We start from the raw sequence: 19,724 nt of genomic DNA on the forward strand, positions 1-19,724 counted from the left end.
GAGGGTGGAGATGATGAATTGAAAGCCATGAGAGAGAGAGAGAGAGACGCTAAAAATGTGGAGGATATCTAGAGGAAACAATCTTGTTTTCACAAGTGGAGTGCATTTAATCAAAGGCAATCCAAACCACATAAAATCCACAACTAAAAGGCCATCGTTTGAAAACAATACGTGAGGGTGCCCTCCAAGGGAAGAAAAACTAGGCATTAAAGCACTTTGATGATGGAGCCTCCAACAATAAAGAAACCTACAGTTGCAATAACTAATGGACCAATTGCAAAAAAGAAAAATTTCCAAATTTCCAATAATCTGGATTTTTAGCTTTGCAAAAGTAGAACCGTTGCTAAGGCTACCCAGAGGGCAGGCCAAAAAGTGCACTTCTAAAAATTCTAAAAATGCCTAATTTCTGCTTTGCCCAATTTGAAGCGTTGCTAAGGCTACCCAGAGGGCAGGCCGAAAAGAATGTCTAAAACAAGGTGAATGATATTTAATCATTCATAAGCCTTGCCCAAGATAAAAAAAGCAAACAAAAAGGAAATGGTGTGGAGGACAGGAAATAAAGGGGAGAGAGGGGGAGAGAGAGAGAGAGAGAGAGAGAGGGGGGGGGGCGGGGGGGTGTTGGGGGGGGGGGGGGGGGGGGAAGGGGAGAGAGAGAGAGAGAGTCAACCACTTTAAAGTTGCATTCAAGTCCAATGAAGGAGAGTCAACATATTGCACTTCCAAAAATTCTTAAAATGCCTAATTTGTACTTTGCCCGTTGCTAAGAGAGCCTCCCCACGCTCTTGGCAAGGTTTAGACTCTAACAGTGACACGTTGAGCTTGCAGTTCAAAAACCATGTCCCCATGAAGGTCTCTGCGATGCCTAGGTGATAGTAATGAGGGTCTGACAAGAGGTTTGCAAGATTTTGCAGGTCATTTCAGCCACTCATAGAGAAGGTCAATGTCTGTGGCCAATCAAAGAGCTTGGGCATTGGACTGCTATGCCAGAAATGCTTCAAATAGGGCTGTTGGGATAGCATTGCACTACTGAGAAAAAGCAAGCTCTAGCAGTCCAAAGGTCATGGGGCATTGCTTTTTGCTTGCTAGTAGGGCTGAGGCAGCTTCATTGGCATGCGTGGGGAGGCTCTCTAAGGCTACCCAGAGGGCAGGTCAAAAATACCTTTTTTATGACAAGGCCAAAAAGGTGGGGGGGTTTGTTCTAGAGTCAAGGAAGAAAAGGACCAGCACAACACAAGAAAAGGTACTAGTCTTGGAAACAAAAAATTACATATTTTTGTGCAGTAGCACAGTGGGTGTGCAATTAATCTGCACTTCAGAATCTGGACGCTAACAAATGATTAGCAATGATATTATATATTTTCGTGCTAACACGTGCGTGCGTAGGCCGTCGCATCACACCAAACTAAAAGCACGGCGTTAAAGTCTTTGCCAATTCAAGTCTTTCCAATCCAATCCATCCCCTTCCCTTAATCTCTCCTCATTCCCAATTTCCTCGCTCTCTAGCTCCCAGAATGTAGGATTGCCTCCCCATGGCGCTTCATACAGACCATTCTCGACTGCGCTTTCCTCTGCCCCCCGACCACGGTACCCTCCCTTCACCCCTTGCATTTTAGCTCGCATCTGTTTGCGTAGGCATTTCCTGGCATAACCGAAATCCGTGACCGACCCAAGTAAATTGGCGCTCACATCTCATTTTCCTCGCACCGCCTGGCATGAATAAATCCGTGATCAGCGATTGTACGTAGAAAGCAAGTTGGGTTAGTGCGATCGTACGCAGAAAAATTGTGCGTAGCGCAGCTTGAGGAATTGGACGTAGGAAGTAGCTTTGGTTAGTGCGATCGTATGCACAATTGTGCGTAGCGCAGCTTTAGGAATAGATGTGCATCGTCGTCCACGCCCTCCGCAGGCATGGCACCAGAAGTAGCCCACAGCGTTCAGGTTATGTCAACAATGAATTGTGGATGGAAACTTGAAAATGTTTTAGTATCCATTGTTCTTGTTCCGTAGCTATAAGTGTAGAATGGCTATTGGTGATTGTCAAATAGAAGCGAAAAGTACGACGAATGCTCAAGGTCTAGGGTCTTTTATAGTCTTCCATCTTGATGCTTTCTGGAGGATGGTATTTATGGCGTTAGTAGGCTCTACTTTAAGCTTGATCTTGTAGGAGTAGTTCGGCAAGCCAATGTCCTAGAGCCCTTGGTGATCAAGGAAAACACTAAAGCCGTATCATTCTTTTGAAGACTTGCTGATATATATTTTCATTCCTCATTGCATCTTTCATGACCTTCATGCTCTTTGTTGTTTTCTAAACATATAAACTACGTTTTCACATAGACATCTCCTTTTCTTCTTTTGTTGTGGCTGAAGAGCTTCTTGAACAAACCCTTGATGAGCTTCTCCATTAAGCATGTTCACATTGGAAGCCCTTGATGAACTTCTACATTAAATATTTCTGATGCATTGGAAACCCATCTCACTCTTTAGTACTTCCTTTTACTTTTCATCGCCACCGTAATATTTTATGGATGAACAAGCATCCTAAGCATCCTTTATCCAACAGAGACGAGAGGTATAGCCCAAACCGCCACAGCGAACACCAAATATGACACAAGGAGGCCACTTCGTGCCAATTTAGTTGCATTAGCATAAAACAGTTCGAGTTACAAATATGCTAGAAGGTGTTTGGCTGAAGCTCAAACATATCGACATTACAAAACCCTAATGCCAGTATACCTTGGAACAAAGATCTTAGAGCTTAGGAAACCTCGATTACCATCTATAAATTGCATAGCTCTAAGCTTGTCATTTCAAGATTAAAACGAAATGACCATAGAGGGAGGGTATACACCACCATATAAGTCATAGAACATATTGAAGAGTTAAACTCAAGAAGTCATGGCCAATTTTACATTGATAGTGCCTAGTAACCTTGTCATGAAAGAAATGATGGCCCATGATGATCATGACAAATGTTGGCAGAGTGAGAGGAGAGAGAGAAGTGACTAGCAATTCTGCTGGAAAGTTGAGCCAGGACAGACTCACATGCAAACAATGTGAACTTGTGAGAGAGAAAGAAAGATATATTATCGTATTCCTAAGGCCTGACGGGCATATGAGACAAAAGGTACATTCAAAATTGATCTGAATACAAGCCATCATGTGGCACCTAGGAGATTCAAAGTTCTATGATGTAATGTTGAGGCTGCTACAAGTGCAAGGGTGCACTAAGGCCCTTGAAGTATGCTGAGTGCTAATAAGAAAAATCCAAATCCAAATCAAAACTAGAACCAAAGCTGTTGCAATGTAGTATACTAAGGCCCTAAACTCGAGCACGAAGTGTCTAGGGGGATATAGAAAATCTCCCCTAGTGTGTATAGCTATGTTGAGGCCCTCTTGTGGGATGCGAGGATATCTCGTATTTGCCTCTATAGAGTTGTCTCTCTACGTGGTGGGGGCGTGGTCTCCGTATCCTCTGTATGCATCAGACCTTTTTCAGTGGTGATTTCTCATGTTTGGCGGTCACCTCTAGGTGCATCCGCAGGAGATTGAACCTCCCTCATGTGTATCCTAGTCCTCTATGCTCTGGGCACGGCCCTTGTGACTCTGGCTCCGTCTCTTCTCGGCTCGCTAATCCACTCCGTCCTCATTGCAGTTATCTCCTCCCCCTCCTCTCCTCCGTGTTCAACACTGACTTGGACGCATAGAAGTTTGTTGCATGCATTTGTGATCCCTAGCTGCCTCAGTGTCGCTATCTCTTCTACTACTCTATCTTTCTCAATAGGGTCTCTCCGTGTCTCCACATCTCGATTAGGTATAGGATGACACCTCTGATTAGGGAAATGGATCATCTAGGCCAATGGTTCAAACCAAGCCCCTCCTGAAAGAGGAGTGATATCTTCCACGTATTTGATACTACATTGGGCATCTACACATGTAGTACTCCTCCTTCTCCACCTCCTCGAGTGTCTAAGGTCTACATATCCTTTGCTCTCTAGAAAGCCCCTCCCTTCTGAAAGAGGAGTGATATCTTCCACATATTTGATACTACATTGGGCATCTACACACGAAGTGCTCCTCATTCTCCACCTCCTTGAGTGTCCAAGGTCTACATATCCTTTGCTGTCTAGATGTCCCTCTTGCCCTCCCTGGCTCAATCCCTAGCTCCCTATCTGGTGGGACAAAACTCGCAATTGCCGAACGGAAATCCTTAGTGTATGTGAGACTCTCATATTCTCCAAGTATGGGAGCATTTGAAATCCTTAGAAAGGGTTGCGGTAAAAAATTGAAGCTTGGTGGGGAACTCTTGGTTTCCCCCTAGTTTGCACCATGTGGAGCTGAAGTAGATCAACTGTATGGTTATCTTTGAGATCTCATCTCAAACTACCTTGGCTATAAAACCATCGTGATATATGTGCATAACCAGGCTGCGTTGACTCCTTTGCCCACCAGTCTCATAATGTATGCTTGTGCAATCTCCACGTTAAACTACGTTGATGTAGAGTTGGTCGTGAGGTGACAGGGTCACGACCTTGGTCTTTCCAAGGTTAACAATCAAGTCTCTCTTCCTGCAAAACACCTCCAAAGCCTCTAGGGGTCTCTATAAGCCTGGTGCTGAGGATGATAAAAAAACAATGTCATATGCACAGTGCATATGAGAGTTTCTGTAATGTCACGCCTGCTAGGAGTGACCCCTCAACTCCAGTTGATCAATGAAGGTCATGATCTCATCTTAGCCCAAAATTTGTTGTGATAAAGGGCATCCTTGTTTAACACCGATTCTGCTCTCAATCCAATTTGTCATGCTGCTTGGGGCCCATATCATGCCACTGACTTGCTCATATAGTCTCACCATCCCCTAGATCACACTCTCAAGATCTTCAACTCCTAGAGCCTTCTAATATGCGTGCTCATGGGGTTGTGTCAAAGGCCTTTTTGAAAATCTACGAAGCACCATACCTGAGTTTCAGAACTTGCAACCTCAAATCGTGGAGGCTGAGTGATATAGACCTCTTCCAACAAATCCCCTTGAAGGAAAGCTTTCTTAATGTCCCAACTTGTGGACCTCCCAATGCCTGTGAGATGCAAAAGCAATAACCCACCAATTGGTGGTAATGCGTGAAGTGAGAGCAAATGTCTCCTCAAAGTCAATGCCATGTTGTTGGGCATAGCCTTTCACAACAAGGTGGGCTTTGTAGCGGTCAACATTGCCATCAGCTTTCCACTTCAATTGTAGACCCACTTAGTGCCTATGGCACGCTTGCCTGTTGGCAAGTCACACAACTCCCATGTGCCATGTGCATGAATGAATCAAGTTCAGCTCTCATGGCATCCATTCATTCTTTGCTATCAAATGCATCCTTATACAGAGAGGTTCCTCATTACAAGCTATACAATCAAAGCAACATCAACCAAATAGCCATGCATTTGTTTTGGTGCACCTTTGGTGCGAGCAGCCAAAGGCTCAGCTTGCTTGCTGTCCCATTAAGTATCGAAGTGCAAATCTGTCCACAAATTGTGATTGAATGTTCTTGTAAAGGAATCCCCGGGGCAAGAGTGCCAAATGGAGGACACAGGATACAATAGCCCCAAATCCCGAAGGATAAATTGGCCAAATCAAAGGGCAAGTGCAAGAAAATCCCAAATTGAGTTGTACGAAGCAAATGTCACTGCAATCCAAATCTGGCAAAACTCCCAAATTCTTAGAGGACAAATATGCAAAAAAGAGGGCAAATGGGAAAAGACCCCAAATTGTGCTGCAATCTGGCAAATGTGACTCAACAGCTGCAATTTCTAGCCAATGTCAATGCTTCTGTATGCAATGCCCACAATACCCCGGGCCTCAAAAAGTCTGGAAATTTGCCAAAAGTAGACTGCTAAATATAGCAAATGTCTATAATCTCACTCAAACTGAGTGAAAAAGTACCTGCAAATCTGCCAAAAGCCCTGTCCTTTGCAAAATTGAAGCCCAATGTGAATCAATTTCTAAAGTGAAAATTGTAACAAAAGAGGGCAAATTGAGGAAAGTGCCCCCAAAAGTTTCTGCAAATGGCAATCTCACTGCAATTTTTGTCAATGTACTCAAAATGCGCCAAATTTTGGCAAGTCTGGCAGGTATAAAATCAATAATATTGACAAAACCTACAAAAGTGACTAGGAGCAGAACGTCTACATGTAATGAGCATTGTAGGCAAATTTACAGAATGTATACGATCACTTCACGCACGCTATACTGACGATTGTAAGGCAAATATCTGTTGAATGTGAGAAGTATATGTAGATTGTATGGCAAATGTGCAAGGTAGATTTGTAGGTTTATGGAGGAATCAACGATGCTATACGGTGGATTTGTAGTGATCAGTTGCTACATACTGTACGATTCTGTACGATTATTGTTCGAAAGTGGCGCTGGCTGTACGGACGCTGTACACTATTGCACTCTTTTGGATATTATTGTACGCAGGATGTACAGAAGCGACGGAATGCAAGAGAGCAAGCAACAGCTGAAGGAAACTCGAAGTACTTGCACTGGATAATGAAGGAAGTACAAGTGTGGCCACTATATGGTCCCAAAGTCAACTAGTTGAAAGTCAATTGGTTGACAAGACTAGGAGTTATCTATAAGCAATTGGAACACCGTTCTCAAATATTCCATATGAATTTTCCTCACTATAGTAATTTTTTCTAAAATAGCCTCAAGACACTATTTATAAGTGTCATAAAAGTTGCTGGAGCATTTGTTAAACCAAATGGTATAACTCTAAATTGATAATGGCTGTACCTAATATGAAATGATGTCTTAGGAACACTTTTTTCTCTAATTCACACTTGGTGATATTCTGACTTAAGTCAATTTTAGTAAAATATTTTACCCTTGGCAATCCATCAAAGAGCTCATCAATGCGAGACATGGGATACTTATTTTTTATTGTGATTTTATTTAAAGCTCAGTAATTTATGCATAATCACATAGTACCATCCTTTTTCTTTACGAATAAAAGTGGTGAAGACCAAGACAGGCTACTCTTTTGAAGTTGGCCCTTCCTAAGATATTTAGTTAATCGTCTTTCGACCTCACATTCTTTCATTTGACTAAGCCCATAGGGTGGTTTATAACAAAGGTAGATTTTTGGACTTTAGAACATTAAAAAATCTCAATTTGTACGATTGGATATATTCTAGCTATATATATATATATCCAAGAATTATATCTATCTTATGATCTACTTCTCTCTCAGGGGGTAAACCATCAGGCAAATTGGAAAAACATCTTTAAATTCAACCATTGAATCATTGAAAGAAGATTTATACTTTTTAACAACATCAAGGAAAAATTTAATCTTTTTAGATGCAGAAGAATAAAATCACTAACAAAAGAAAGTTCATAGAGGTGTACCTTGCATTCTTGTTGGTGTAGAAGTTGTTCCAATTCAATTGAATAAAATAAGGGGAGAGTTGGATACATCATGTTCTCCCTGAATTTGGAAGACTCTACCACCTTTTCAAAAATGATGGAGTTATTTAAATAACTTTCAGCAAGCTATGCCCAAGACTATATAATCATTCTTGACCAAGAACACAACTTGTTTTGTCGAGATGAATAATTTGAAGATCCATGGCATCCTGGTTGCCTTGAATGTCCATCTCTGCACCATGTCTCATGGTGTCCCAAACCTTTTTATCATTGCCCTTTGCTAGAGAGGCCAGATATTTATAGGCACTTGGACTCTCAAGCAACTTCAATTTCTTAACTAATGAATAATTTAAGAAATTATGGGTGGCACTATCATCGACCATAATTATGACTTTTTGCTCCTTAATTTTTATGTGCATCGTCATTAAATAATGAGGATCAAAAGTGGGCTACCACATTGGCGGCGATAGGCAACACATGTGGGTGCTATCCTCATGATAAACCTCTACCTTGGTGTACTTTTCAGTACCTTTAAGCAATAATACTTGGACCACATCTACTTGTTTTTGTGAGGGTTTATTTGGGGCTTTGGCTTCCATTTGTTTATTTCTAGGGTATTTCCAAGCAGCGTGATCTTTGCCTAACCATTTAAAGGAAAGTTTTTTGCTTAGCCTTCTCATAATCCTTTCTTTTCAAAAGAGGATATCTTTGTGTTTGAGGTTTCTTGGCTGTGCCTGAGAAACCTCCTTCTTAAATTGCCTCTTCTTTTTTAGATTGGGAAATTTATTAAATCTACGAACAAAACTAGTTTGTTTTGAAGTTCCAAGTCTAGATTTTTCCGTAGTATCGTTATATATCTGGGCATAGTTGATGGCTTCCTCAAAGGTTTTGGGAGAATTTCTTATTACCTCAACCTTGTAGGTGTCTTTTAGATCCCTCACGAAATCCCTTATCTTTTAAAATTCATCGATTCTTAACTTAAGGATGGCCTTACTATAGCTCGCTACATATTAGACTAAAGTATTTTGCTCATGCTACAATTATCCCACACTTCCCATGCCCTTTGTTAGGTAAAAATTCTTTTAGGAAAGCTTGCTTAAACTCAATCCAATTCTTTGGAATCCTATCGGTTTCCCTAAGGCTCATCTACCATTCAAATGCTTTATTTCTAGGAAAAGACTCACTCCCACGACTTGATTTTCAAGAGGGGTATTCTTGAATTGATGAAAGTCTTGCCACTTTTACAAGAATGTATCTATGGTGTCCTGTTTCTTTCTCTTTCTTCCCCATTCAATATTGGTGGTTTTAAGTCCTTCAAAATATTCGAGGTTTCTTTAACGCAAGAGATGGTCTCAATTTGACTGGGGGAGTTGGTGATTTTACTACAAGAGTTACCGATTGAGAATCAGATAACTTAGAAATAACTTCGGTTAAAGTCTTTAATGAGCGATTAATAGACTCTACCTGTGTTTCTATATTTTGTGTTTGGGTTTCTAGTTTCTTGAAATCTGTAATCACCATAATCCACATCCTCCAAATCCATAGTGTTCTCATGTGTTTCCTAAGGTTTCCTTATTCTTCTCCAAGGCTTTAAACACTCCTCTCCTTTTCAAAGTTAAAGGCCTATAACCTTTTTAAGTTCATTAACTTCATTGATTTCAAAAGTAAAGGCGTGGAGATCGAGTTCGAGAGGAGTCATTTTAAAAAGCGGGATCGAAAGTAAAGATCGTGAAACAAAGGTCTTGTCAACTTCGAAGACGAATCCAAGACCTGGAACAATAACAATGAAGTGGGCATCGCATCTTTCTCTCTGTCATAAAGCTTTTTACTTTATAATTTCTGAAAGAATCTCATTTTCATAAATGATGAGTCCAAAGAGAGAGAAGATTATTACTGAGAGTGAGAAAAGGGCCAGACCTTAAAATGGCTGCCATAAATGTAGCGGGGCCATTTCTTAATGGCATGCAAAGATAGCAAGCATCTCCTGGTCATATATGTGATACTTAGACTCCTTGTCCGACTCTCATAAGCTACAGTCCCATGACTCTGCTTAAGGACAGCTCCAATGCCACGTCCACTTGCATCAGCTTCAATTGTGGAAGGCTGGGAAAAATCAGGACATACAAGAATGGGTGCCGACGTCAATGCAGCCTTAAGCTCCTGAAAACTTTTGTTTGCAGTAGCAGTCCAAAAGAAAGCCTCCTTCTTGAGTTGATCAAGCCAAAGGCCATTACCTTAAATTGATAGAGTCCCCTTTCAGTCCTAAAGGCAGTTTTAGGCTCATCCTCCTCCTTCATTCTGATTTGATGATAACCTGATCTGAGATCAATTTTGGTAAAGAAACTAGCCCCTCTCAGCTCATCCAGGAGATCATCAAGCCTAGGGATGGGGTAATGGTTTTTGACAGTGATTTTATTCAGATCCTTGTAGTCAATTCACGTTCTAAAAGAGCCATCTTTTTTTTTCACTAAGAGCACAAGAGAAGCAAAAGGAGATTGACTGGGTGTAATAAAATTTCTGCTCAATAACTCTTCCACTTGTCTAGCCACTTCCTCCCTTTCTACCTTTGGGAGCCTATATGAAGCCTTATTCACTGGTTTGGATCCGTGTTCAAGCACAATGGGGTGGTCAATGTCCTGCTTAGGTGGAAGATGATGGGGCAAATCTGCAAATACATCAGAGAACTCCTGGAGTAATTCCTGCATTTCTCTATCCTCCACTTGCAGCTTATCACCATGTGGTTCTTTGGCCAAGTGTAAAGCATAGATACTACAAACCCCTTTGAGATCCTTAGCTATTCTCCTTAGTAGGCTTAGAACCCATAAGTGTAATATGTTTCCCAGCATAGAAAAGCCTCATATACATCTCATTGAAGTTCATAGAAAACTCTCCAAGTGACTTAAGCCATTCACAGCCCAATACAATATCAATAGGGCCCATATCTAGTACAAGTAGATCACCCATAAAAGAGTAGTCTTCATGAAGTTTGATTTCAGTGGCTTTGCAACATTGCTTGCTAGTTAATGAAATTATGTGTGCTGCCACTGTCAACAAGTATGTGGACAGGTCTGTTATGGATAAATCCCTTCAAACGGAGAGTCTGATCACTTTTACAGCCCATAATAGACTCAGGAGAGACGCCGTACATGACTGATTCAGTATCCCAATATACCTCATCATCCTCAGCAGGAGCATTACCTTCTGAGTCGCTAGGCTCAAACTCATAATTATCCAGCACTTCAATGTTCCACTGTTTGGATCTCCTTGAGAGGTTAAGCTGATGATCACTGTTAGACATGGTGTTACCCAGGATTGAACCCCCTGGGTCAAAGGGATAATAAATGCCCTTTTTTGAGCTAAGATCCTCCTCCTCATCATCAAGGCCTTCATTCACACAATCATGAAATTCGTGGAATTCAGATTCTGTTGCAGGAAGATCAGAAGGCAAGTCATCGTCCATCTCTAGGATCATGCTCACCTTTTGCTCCTGTTGTAGCTTTGCAGACATTCTTATGTTCCGGGGTCCACTTCTACCCACAAAGGTAACACAAACTCTTCTTCTTCCTATCATCGATAATTGCTTGAGATAACTGCTTCACCAGCTTGTTCTTTTTATCACCTAGATCTTCCTTTGGAGTAGGTTTAAATGATGGCTCTGCATCAGCAGCCTTGTAAACCTTAGTATGTCCCATGCCACTGCCATACACTGTGGGATTTCTAGGAATAGAAGTTGTAGCAAGTGCAGGAAGTTTGTTTTCATCAGTGAGAACACCTTTGATAGTATGCATAGTTCCAAAGTGACCAATACCCAAAGTCTTATCTTTCTTATTGTACTTGGGCTCATAAAGCTCTGCCAACTGCATGGCCTCCTTAAGAGAAATGGGCTTTTGAGCTGCCACATCTGAAGCAATACTAGGGTGTAACCCATGGATGAATTTGAGCATTCTAACCCTGTCATCAATACCATGAACAAATAAAGCCAATTTCCAGAACTGTTTGATATAACTTTTCACTGATCCTTGCTGACTCAGATTATACCACCTGCAAATATATTGATCTCTAGTAAGAGGAGATATACAAGTTCTAGACATCTTAGCCTTGAACTCATCCCAAGAGTTAGAAGTTGTTCTTTCTTGCTGTAGATGCCTCCACCAAGAATGGGCATAATCTTGAAGATGAACATCAAATTTGATCTTACCTTGATCACTTTTTGGATAGAAAAGGAAGTAATTATCCATCTTGCTGAGCCATTCCTCCAATTCCTCAGGAGAGGTGTAATCACCTTTGAACCTGGGAAGTATAATCTTGTCTTTCATATCTTTATCTTGATGAAAAGATCCTTTTGGTTCAATAGATTTAACAGTTTGTATATATTGCTGGAATGTCAATGCTGACCTAAGGTCTGCTGGCAAGGCTTTGTATTCATGGAATCTCAGACACAACTCATCAACTGCTGCACTATCACCATTAGTAGCATTACCATGTGCAGAATCCTTGACCATATGAGCAGTTACTCCAATGGCATGATAGGTCTTCCAGGTAGAAGCCATAAAACCTACTAGGTCAGGCACATGCACAGGATCATCATCATCATCCGAATCAAGTCTAGTCTTACAAAGGTATATCATCTGAATCAAGTCTCCATCAAATTGGGGATCCAAAGGTCTCTTACCATCATAGATTTGGTTTCTCTTGAGCTGGTCAAAACCTTGATTAAGGGTAGCAGACATGTTCTGCATCCTTTGGTCAATCCTCTGATTATTGGTCTTAAATTTCATTGGTTAACTCCTTGAATATCTGTAGCATTGGATCCGTATAATCTGCTCCTGGCAAAGGGGCATTTGTACATGGAGTTGCTTCCAAATCCCCTTGAATATTGCCAACATGAGGATCATTAGGCTCAGAAACTACGGCCTGATCATCAATTGCTTCCTTCTCTGAGATGGAATCAAGGATAACCATTGTTTGCTTACTGGGCCAGTAGACCTCTTTACATTCATCTTTAATGACTCGAACAAGAGTAAATGCATTGTCTTAAGCCCTGATCAATAATAGCTCAAATCCCAAGGAATAGCAGACTGTTTCAAGTCTCTTTTTGCACAATGTGTAAACCAAACCGTGTAGAGACCTGGGTAGCACTTAGAATTGTTGGAACAGCCAACTCTCTGTCAAAGAAATAGACAGAAGCACTGTTTTGGTATATATCAGTGTAATAGAAGAATTGAACAATAGATTCACTGTTCATACAACAATATACTGCTGTAGCCAAAATTCGCCCATTTAAGGGTCAAAATCATTAAGTCTCCCTCAATTTAGCATAGATTGGAAAGTATACAAATGAACCAGTACCAAAATCCCAATGCAACAAGACTGCTTCTAGGCAATCTAAGATAAAGATATAGCAGAAAAGCTAGGCCAGGGTAGTACCTTATGAGTCAGCGAAAGAGTAGGAGTGGTAAGTCATGGGCTGGACTTACACAGGAGCTGTAGTTGGCTGTATAGGGACAGGACAGGAACATTCCTGTTTGGTTATGCACATCAAGAAGCTCAGCTATCTTGAACAGCAAAGCAATTGTTTATTCCAAAGATAATAATGGTCAATTACAGCAGAGTGCATTTTTATAGGGGTGGGTGGGCCTGGCATCAATTACAAGTCTACTTATGGGATGGCCAGCCTATGATGCCACGTGGCAGCTTATGGCTCCCCTTATTAAAAGAACTATATATTTACAAGGCATTAAAGAGGCTAATCAGAACAGTAGCTAGTTCAGCAGACTGCCTTTGTTACATCCCATGTGTCATTTGCATGAGCAGAATCAACTTCAGCTCTCATGGCATCCATCCATTCCATGCTATCAAATGCATCCGTATGGCATAAGGCTTCTTCATTGCAAGCAGTGGCAATCAATGCAACATCAAGAAGGTTGCCATGAATTTGTTTATGACCACCTCTGGTGCGGCAGCTAAGGGTTCAGCTTGCTGGCTGTCCCTGAGAGTCTCCAAGAGCCACCTTGGGATTGTTTTCTTTTGTGTAATGACAGCCCTCACCATTGCAACTGCGTGTTCAACAGCAAGGTCATCAAGTGGCTGCAAATCAGGCTGAACGTTGGCATCATGAGGAGGTTGTGAACCACTAGAAGCATTGGGATTTGTACCCTGCAAAATCTCATCTGAATTTGTATTTGATTGAAGAGGGGCAGCAAGGAATCAAACACATGAGAGGCTTCTAGTCGACTTGCTGCTCGGATACCATGTGAAAGTGCAGTGGAATTGTTATGCTCTAGCCGAGATACCATGACCTCGGATAGATCGGTGGGCATTTTCTCTTAGATGGCCAACTTTTGTAATAATTAATGTGCGTAATTAAATGGTCGAGAGAAGTAACTGCCAAGGTCCAAGGTGAGGGCGTAATGGCATTGACTAGATAGTTCTAATAGGGCTTGGGTCTAGGTGCATCTAATATGTGAATTGTCAAGGGGCAATTGTTTTGAAAGGGAACTCCAAGAGAGGGGTGAAAAAGGATGCATCTAAGTAAGGGCCTAGAATGAAGACATGTGGCCAGGAACTATCTAGGGAATTGGGGTCTCAAGGATAAGGATGTGGGATAATCTAGTTGAATTACGAAATAAGTCGAATCCTTCCTTGAGAGCTGGCTGGGAGGAAAAAACCAGAAGCCATCGCCCGTGACAAATATCAGCGATATTAGAGACTTATGGTATGAGTAGAAGAGATAACGGGAAGGTCGATAACAGGAATGCGAACGGCAAACTGAGAGCACACCAAGCAAACTCAAACAGCAGAAAAAATACGATGGAGGAAGAGACAATCGACACTCGTAGATCAGGAAAAATTCGCATCAACTGCTGAGAAAACCGCCAAGTACAAGATACAAAAAGGGGGGCCCTATATATAGGGGTGATGCCCCTTGCAGTCAGCCGACCTGGCCGACCAGCAAGTCAGCCTAACCTGACCCAGGTGGGTTGGATCTGGTCAGTTTGGTTGGTGTATGCTGACAAGTTTGGTGGCCAATCTGGGCCTCAACCTTCCCCCTTGACCTTAATTGTTGTGGCAGCGTGATGTGGCACTCCAGGCCCCTTGACCTGGTGGAGAAACCAGCCCCTAACCTGCATGGTACCCTAGCGATGGATGGCAATGACATTGCCCCTGCCCTGGCACTGGTCCAGCACCTTTCTGACCTGAGATCTACCTCACACTGGGCGGGCACACCCACAAAGCAGCTTTCATTCCCTACTGTACATGTAGGAGATGCCAAACTCTAATAGATGCATCCCTCATTGATGGGGGTTCTGTGGTATGGGACATGGAGGTCCATTGAGATGAAGTCTGGTCATGTATCTTTACTATGACTTCTGGTTCTTGGGAGTGAGTTGAGATCTATGGTTGGATGGTGAGTTCTAGAATTAGTGAAAGCGATCTTGGTAGAGCAGACTAGGGCAGGACTCGTCTTAGTGGTAGAAGCCCAAAACACTTGTGTGAGAATGGGCTCCCTGAATTGTGATTACGAGTAAAGATACATTATACAAACAGCGTTGACCCCTTAAGCCACCATGTCATTGCTTGGGCGATCTCTAACTATATTGTCATCCAACTCCACCTTCATGTCGTTCTTGGTCACGGTATAAATTGAAAGTAGGTTCTTTGCAAGAGTTGACATATACAAAACACGAGGGATTTCTAAGCACACATCATGAGCAGAGGAAAGAATACAACTTCTCCATTATATTGAACATTTTGAATCATCGCCAGTCCTTGTGTCGAATCATGTGGTGAGTAGCTAGATTGTCGATGTACCATCTAATTGCCTCTGCGAGGAGTAACTCATCCTTGGCAATGTTTGTGCACTCTTCCTTCGGCTTTGCTGCAGTAGAATCAGACTTTTTTGCATTATCTATAGGCTTCTTCCAACGATCCTTGGCATAATTCCTTAGGCCACTTGGCTGGCCTTAAAGGAGTCCTCATTCTCTACTCAAGCCTTCCAAGCCACTTATTAGAGGAGAGAAAGCAGCAGTAGCAGTTGAGTTTTCCAGCACAAGCTGGATGAGATTTTTATGAAGCATCTTGTACCTTCTGTCCATTGTTTGTGGAGCATCTATAGAGGGTTATTTGCTGCAATTTTCTTTGGTTGTAGGACAGATTTTAGTTTTGTCTACCTGTGCACTCTTTGGTGGGACAGTGGAAATAGTTTCTGTTCTATTGGACATCTACTTTCATCTTGCGAACTAGTAGTATGCGCACTGCTTACTCTCAGATAGAAAAATGCATGAATGCCTGGCAGCCTTTCTAGCACCTTCAGAAGTGGATGCAAAATATAGTCTATCCTGTTGTAGGTCTGGTAAAGCCCGACAATGGGATTTAACAAAAAAAATTGGTCTTCTGAAATGCCAGGTGACAGATGCTCAATCTATGTTTTTCCCAGTAGCTCTTTTGCTACCTTCCCATGTTATTCAACTATCGGTCAGTTTCCTGTTGCATTGTTGAATTGAAAACTTAAAACAATTAGTAGGTTTGTTTTTCGGAAGATTTTGTTTCTTGATTTGCTTGTTTATTTTTGCTTAGTCACATTTTTCCTTTCTTGTTTTCTTTCTCTTTTGTTTATTTGACGTATTTTAGTAAGCACTGGGTTTGCCCAAGAGACTCCGCGGGTCTTTAGAAACCCAACATAGCTGCTTATGCTTGGGCATTGATGACGACGTAAGTGTTGCTTTGCTTGCTAAGTATGTCTTCCTTACCTCTTCTTTCTTCTCTTTTGTTTTCTCTTTTATTTTCTTGGGTTTTTGGATTTTAGAACAACAAAAAAATCTAAATTTGTATGATTGGATATATTCTAGTCTTACAAAGGTATATTGTTTTTCTACCTTGGGGTCTTTCCTTGCTAATCTTGTTTTTGTATACTTTAAAGTGTAGAGGGTATTGTGGACAGTTTGTACTCTAGTCTACTTCTGACAGGGTTGAAGGAGCCACTAGCTAGAGGGATATTGAGTATTATGTGTTGTTTGAAATAAACCATCTCATAGTATGGTTCTGCGCATGCATTGAATGCTGGTCTATTGGTTCAGTTTCAAGCTATGCTGCCTAGTGGTTGAACTAGCTGCTAATCAGGGCCCCTTAGCAATTGAACAGAAATTCACTACGGAATGTTGTGCTGCAGATTTCAATATTTTGCAGCTGCTTCAGGATGCACAAACAAGATGGTTGAAGCCTACTGAAATATCCGAACTTCTCAACAACCATAATAAACTCCCACTTTCTTCTGTCCCGCCTAACAGGCCTGCAAGTAAGGGAGGCTCTCTCATTCTACCTTCTTTTCTTCAACATGTGTGGACCTACTCTGCATGACAGATGAAGTTCAGAAAATAGTGAACATGAAGTTTGGTGTACTGGTAGCATGCTCTGAAGACATTAGTTGTGGTTCATGTGATTTTGTGTGGAAGATTCGTTAAAAAAAAAAGCCAGTTTTGAGCATTTGCGCTCAATATTAAAGTTCATTACTATGCTGGTAAGTGTGAGAGGATGTATTCATTTTTGAGAAAATAAGTTCCAATGTTGCAAGACAAAACTGTTTGAATGTTCAGTCTGTTTGGATACCATAATTTATGGATATAGTTGGATGAAGATGCTGCATCCATGGGTGTGCAGCATTAATCTAGAATATAGGGCCAATCCTGAGGATGTTTGTAAAATTTGCAAGGTGGCTCATTATTTTTGTTCGATCGAACAAAACTTCGGTACTTTCGAAAAGATGGGCATAATTGGCGAAAGAAAAAGGATGGAAAGACTGTTCGAGAAGCACACGAGAAATTGAAAGTAAGCTATTTGCTTTTCACATTTACTTTCCCCTGTCCATCCCTCCCCCTCTGTCTCAGAAAAAGATCCTTTTATCAAGTACTTTTAAAGAAAAGCACAGCTTGCATACCCTTGGCTCTACATATCTCAAATTATAATAATGCTTCAACCGAAGACAAAAAAATACAACTTTTGTGGAATTTCATATTAATAGGCTTTGAAAAGCCCTTTCCTGCAACATAGGATTACTTTGATGAGATATTTTGGCTGACTTCTCTAGAGGTTGTGAAAACCCTAGTCAATATGCATCTTTTTTGTTTCTAGAGATAGTCAACCATGCATCTTGCTCAAGTAAATAAAAGGTGGAAAATAGCATAGAACAACATGGTGCTCATATTCTACCACTGAATGAACATAGTACTGGAAAAAGTTCTCAAACTTTCAATACTCCACACGAGAGGCTTGTGAAAGCAGGCACAACCCAGCACAAAGGGACAATACACTATTGAAGAGACACTCTTTCATAAAGAGGAACACTTTGACTTGTTATATGTTGTATGCCCTCTCGTAAAAGGTCACACCCTTTAAAAGGGGGCCACATGCCTTTTGAAATGTGACTCCTTACACTCTATAAAAGAGAGGCAATTGTATGGAACATTCATTCAGACAACTCCATTTAATATAAACCTCTATTCTATCCTTTGCTATCATGAAATTTTCTTTTTGCTCATTGCTCACCAATCTAATAGACTATTAGGAGTTGCAGTAGCATAGAGCAAATTTTCACTCAAGCTTGTAAGAAATGACACCTTTGAGCCTCCATCGTGATACCGAACCTATGCTAGGGCTCCACGCTCCCTGCATAGAAGGTATGGAGAGAAGGATCAAGAGGTTTTTTGACATGTGCTGCCCAATTTGATAATCATAGTAGCTTCTTTATCCCTCACATCACTAAATGGCATGAGAGGGGTTCTCCAGCTGGGACAGTCCTCTTTCTCGAATGAACAAAAACCCTTCACCCAAGGGATTTTTCCCAAACAAAAGAACCTTCTATCGGAAGCAATACCAAGTTTCTATCTGTGAGGCACTGAGTGAAAGGTGTTGAGTGTCCGGTAGCCAGCTTCTCGGGATCCCAGCTAATTGCAGAGGGTACCCTAGAAGCTGACACTAGTAGCCAACGTGGAGGAATGTTGCCTTGTAGAAGCGCTCTTACCTTTTAGTCGTCTTCCTAGAACCCTGTAAGCCCTGCTCCCAAATGGCTCATAGGGTCTAGATGATGTCTGAATGGCTAAATCTGGAGTGATTACTTCCCAATTCATTGCACAAGTAAGAGTGTATTTATCTCTCAATTTAGTAATTATACTACAACAAAGTAATGAAGAAACTCTGCTCTGTCCTATGTTGTAGTCGTTATATTGTTGGGATTTCTGCTTTGTGTATGTTTAGATCAAAGTCCAAAGTGGGGAGCTTCAAAGCCCATTTTCTTTTTAGTTCTTAGGTTTGTTCTAACTTGATCTACTCTTAGGTACCTATTTAGTGTAGTATATCTTCGCTACTATAAAAATGTAGTTCTTAGGTTTGTTTTATTTTTGAACTTGATCTACTCTTAGGTACCTATTTAGTGTAGTATATCTTTGCAACTATAAAAATGTATGTCCTTGTTATATTTTTCCTCCCACTCTCTTATTTTATTATTTTTAAATAAAAATACACAAATATAAAACAAAATAATTAAAAATTATAATAACAACGTTTTGTTTTCTTGTTCCCTTGTGTTAGCACTAGGTGTTGTAGTTTTTCTCTCTTTTTTTTCCCTTTTTGTTAGGTTGTGTTAGTTTTTTTTCCCTTGACGGGCGCCAGCGTCCCATCACCGACTATGCACCAGCCAGTGCGACAGAAAAATCAACTTGCTGTCTTTTGGAGTCCCGGGACAGGTCCTTCCGGGAATAGTTTTTGAGATGTTCCTCCATGAAGTTAAGCAGGGCAAGATTGATGAAGAGGCAGAGAGAACTAGAGCTGTACAGCAGGGATTGAGCAGAACAAACAGCACGGGAGAAATAGGGAAAACAGTACGGACAAATGAGGACTGTACATACAGTACGGACATACAGGAGCGTACAGACTGTACGGATTGCTGACGAGAAGGACAGGCTGTACGGAACAAAACGACTGTGGCAGAGATGCTGACGAAGGGCAGGGAGGCTAGACTGTACGGAGAGGCGGGGATGTACGGATGCACGTAGGGACTTCAGAAGGGATCAGCGATGGCGATGTACGGACGTACGCAGGGAAGTACAGAAGGGGATCAGCGATGGCGAGGAAATCTGCAGCGGGATTGCTGAGGGCTGCGCAAGGATGAGCAGAGGCTTACCGTATGGCCGTACGGTAAGCGTACGGCGTCCGTACAGATGTACGGACGGAAGGGGGAACTGTGCGGGAACCTTCATCTGTCTCGACCCCCCTCTCTCTCACGCTCTCACCTGGAAGCACTGTACACACACACACACTA

General features: G+C 41.6%; 1 protein-coding gene across 2 annotated transcripts in view; it reads left to right on the forward strand.

The window, feature by feature from the left end:
* The first annotated feature begins 1,437 nt into the window (after positions 1-1,437).
* LOC147902762 (calmodulin-binding transcription activator 3-like) overlaps positions 1,438-19,724 on the forward strand; it is a 158,371-nt gene continuing 140,084 nt past the window's right edge. For both annotated transcript variants that reach the window (XM_087373763.1, XM_087373764.1), the window contains exons 1-3: positions 1,438-1,584; positions 16,581-16,706; positions 17,121-17,236. In XM_087373763.1, coding sequence (XP_087229889.1) covers positions 1,530-1,584; positions 16,581-16,706; positions 17,121-17,236 — 297 coding nt within the window. In that variant the 5' untranslated portion in view covers positions 1,438-1,529. The remainder of the gene's footprint in view (positions 1,585-16,580; positions 16,707-17,120; positions 17,237-19,724) is intronic.

Source organism: Dipteris shenzhenensis, chromosome 4 (genome assembly GCF_047967505.1).
Source record: "Dipteris shenzhenensis isolate YYH24624 ecotype China chromosome 4, Dip_SZ_1.0, whole genome shotgun sequence".
Taxonomy (NCBI): domain Eukaryota; kingdom Viridiplantae; phylum Streptophyta; class Polypodiopsida; order Gleicheniales; family Dipteridaceae; genus Dipteris; species Dipteris shenzhenensis.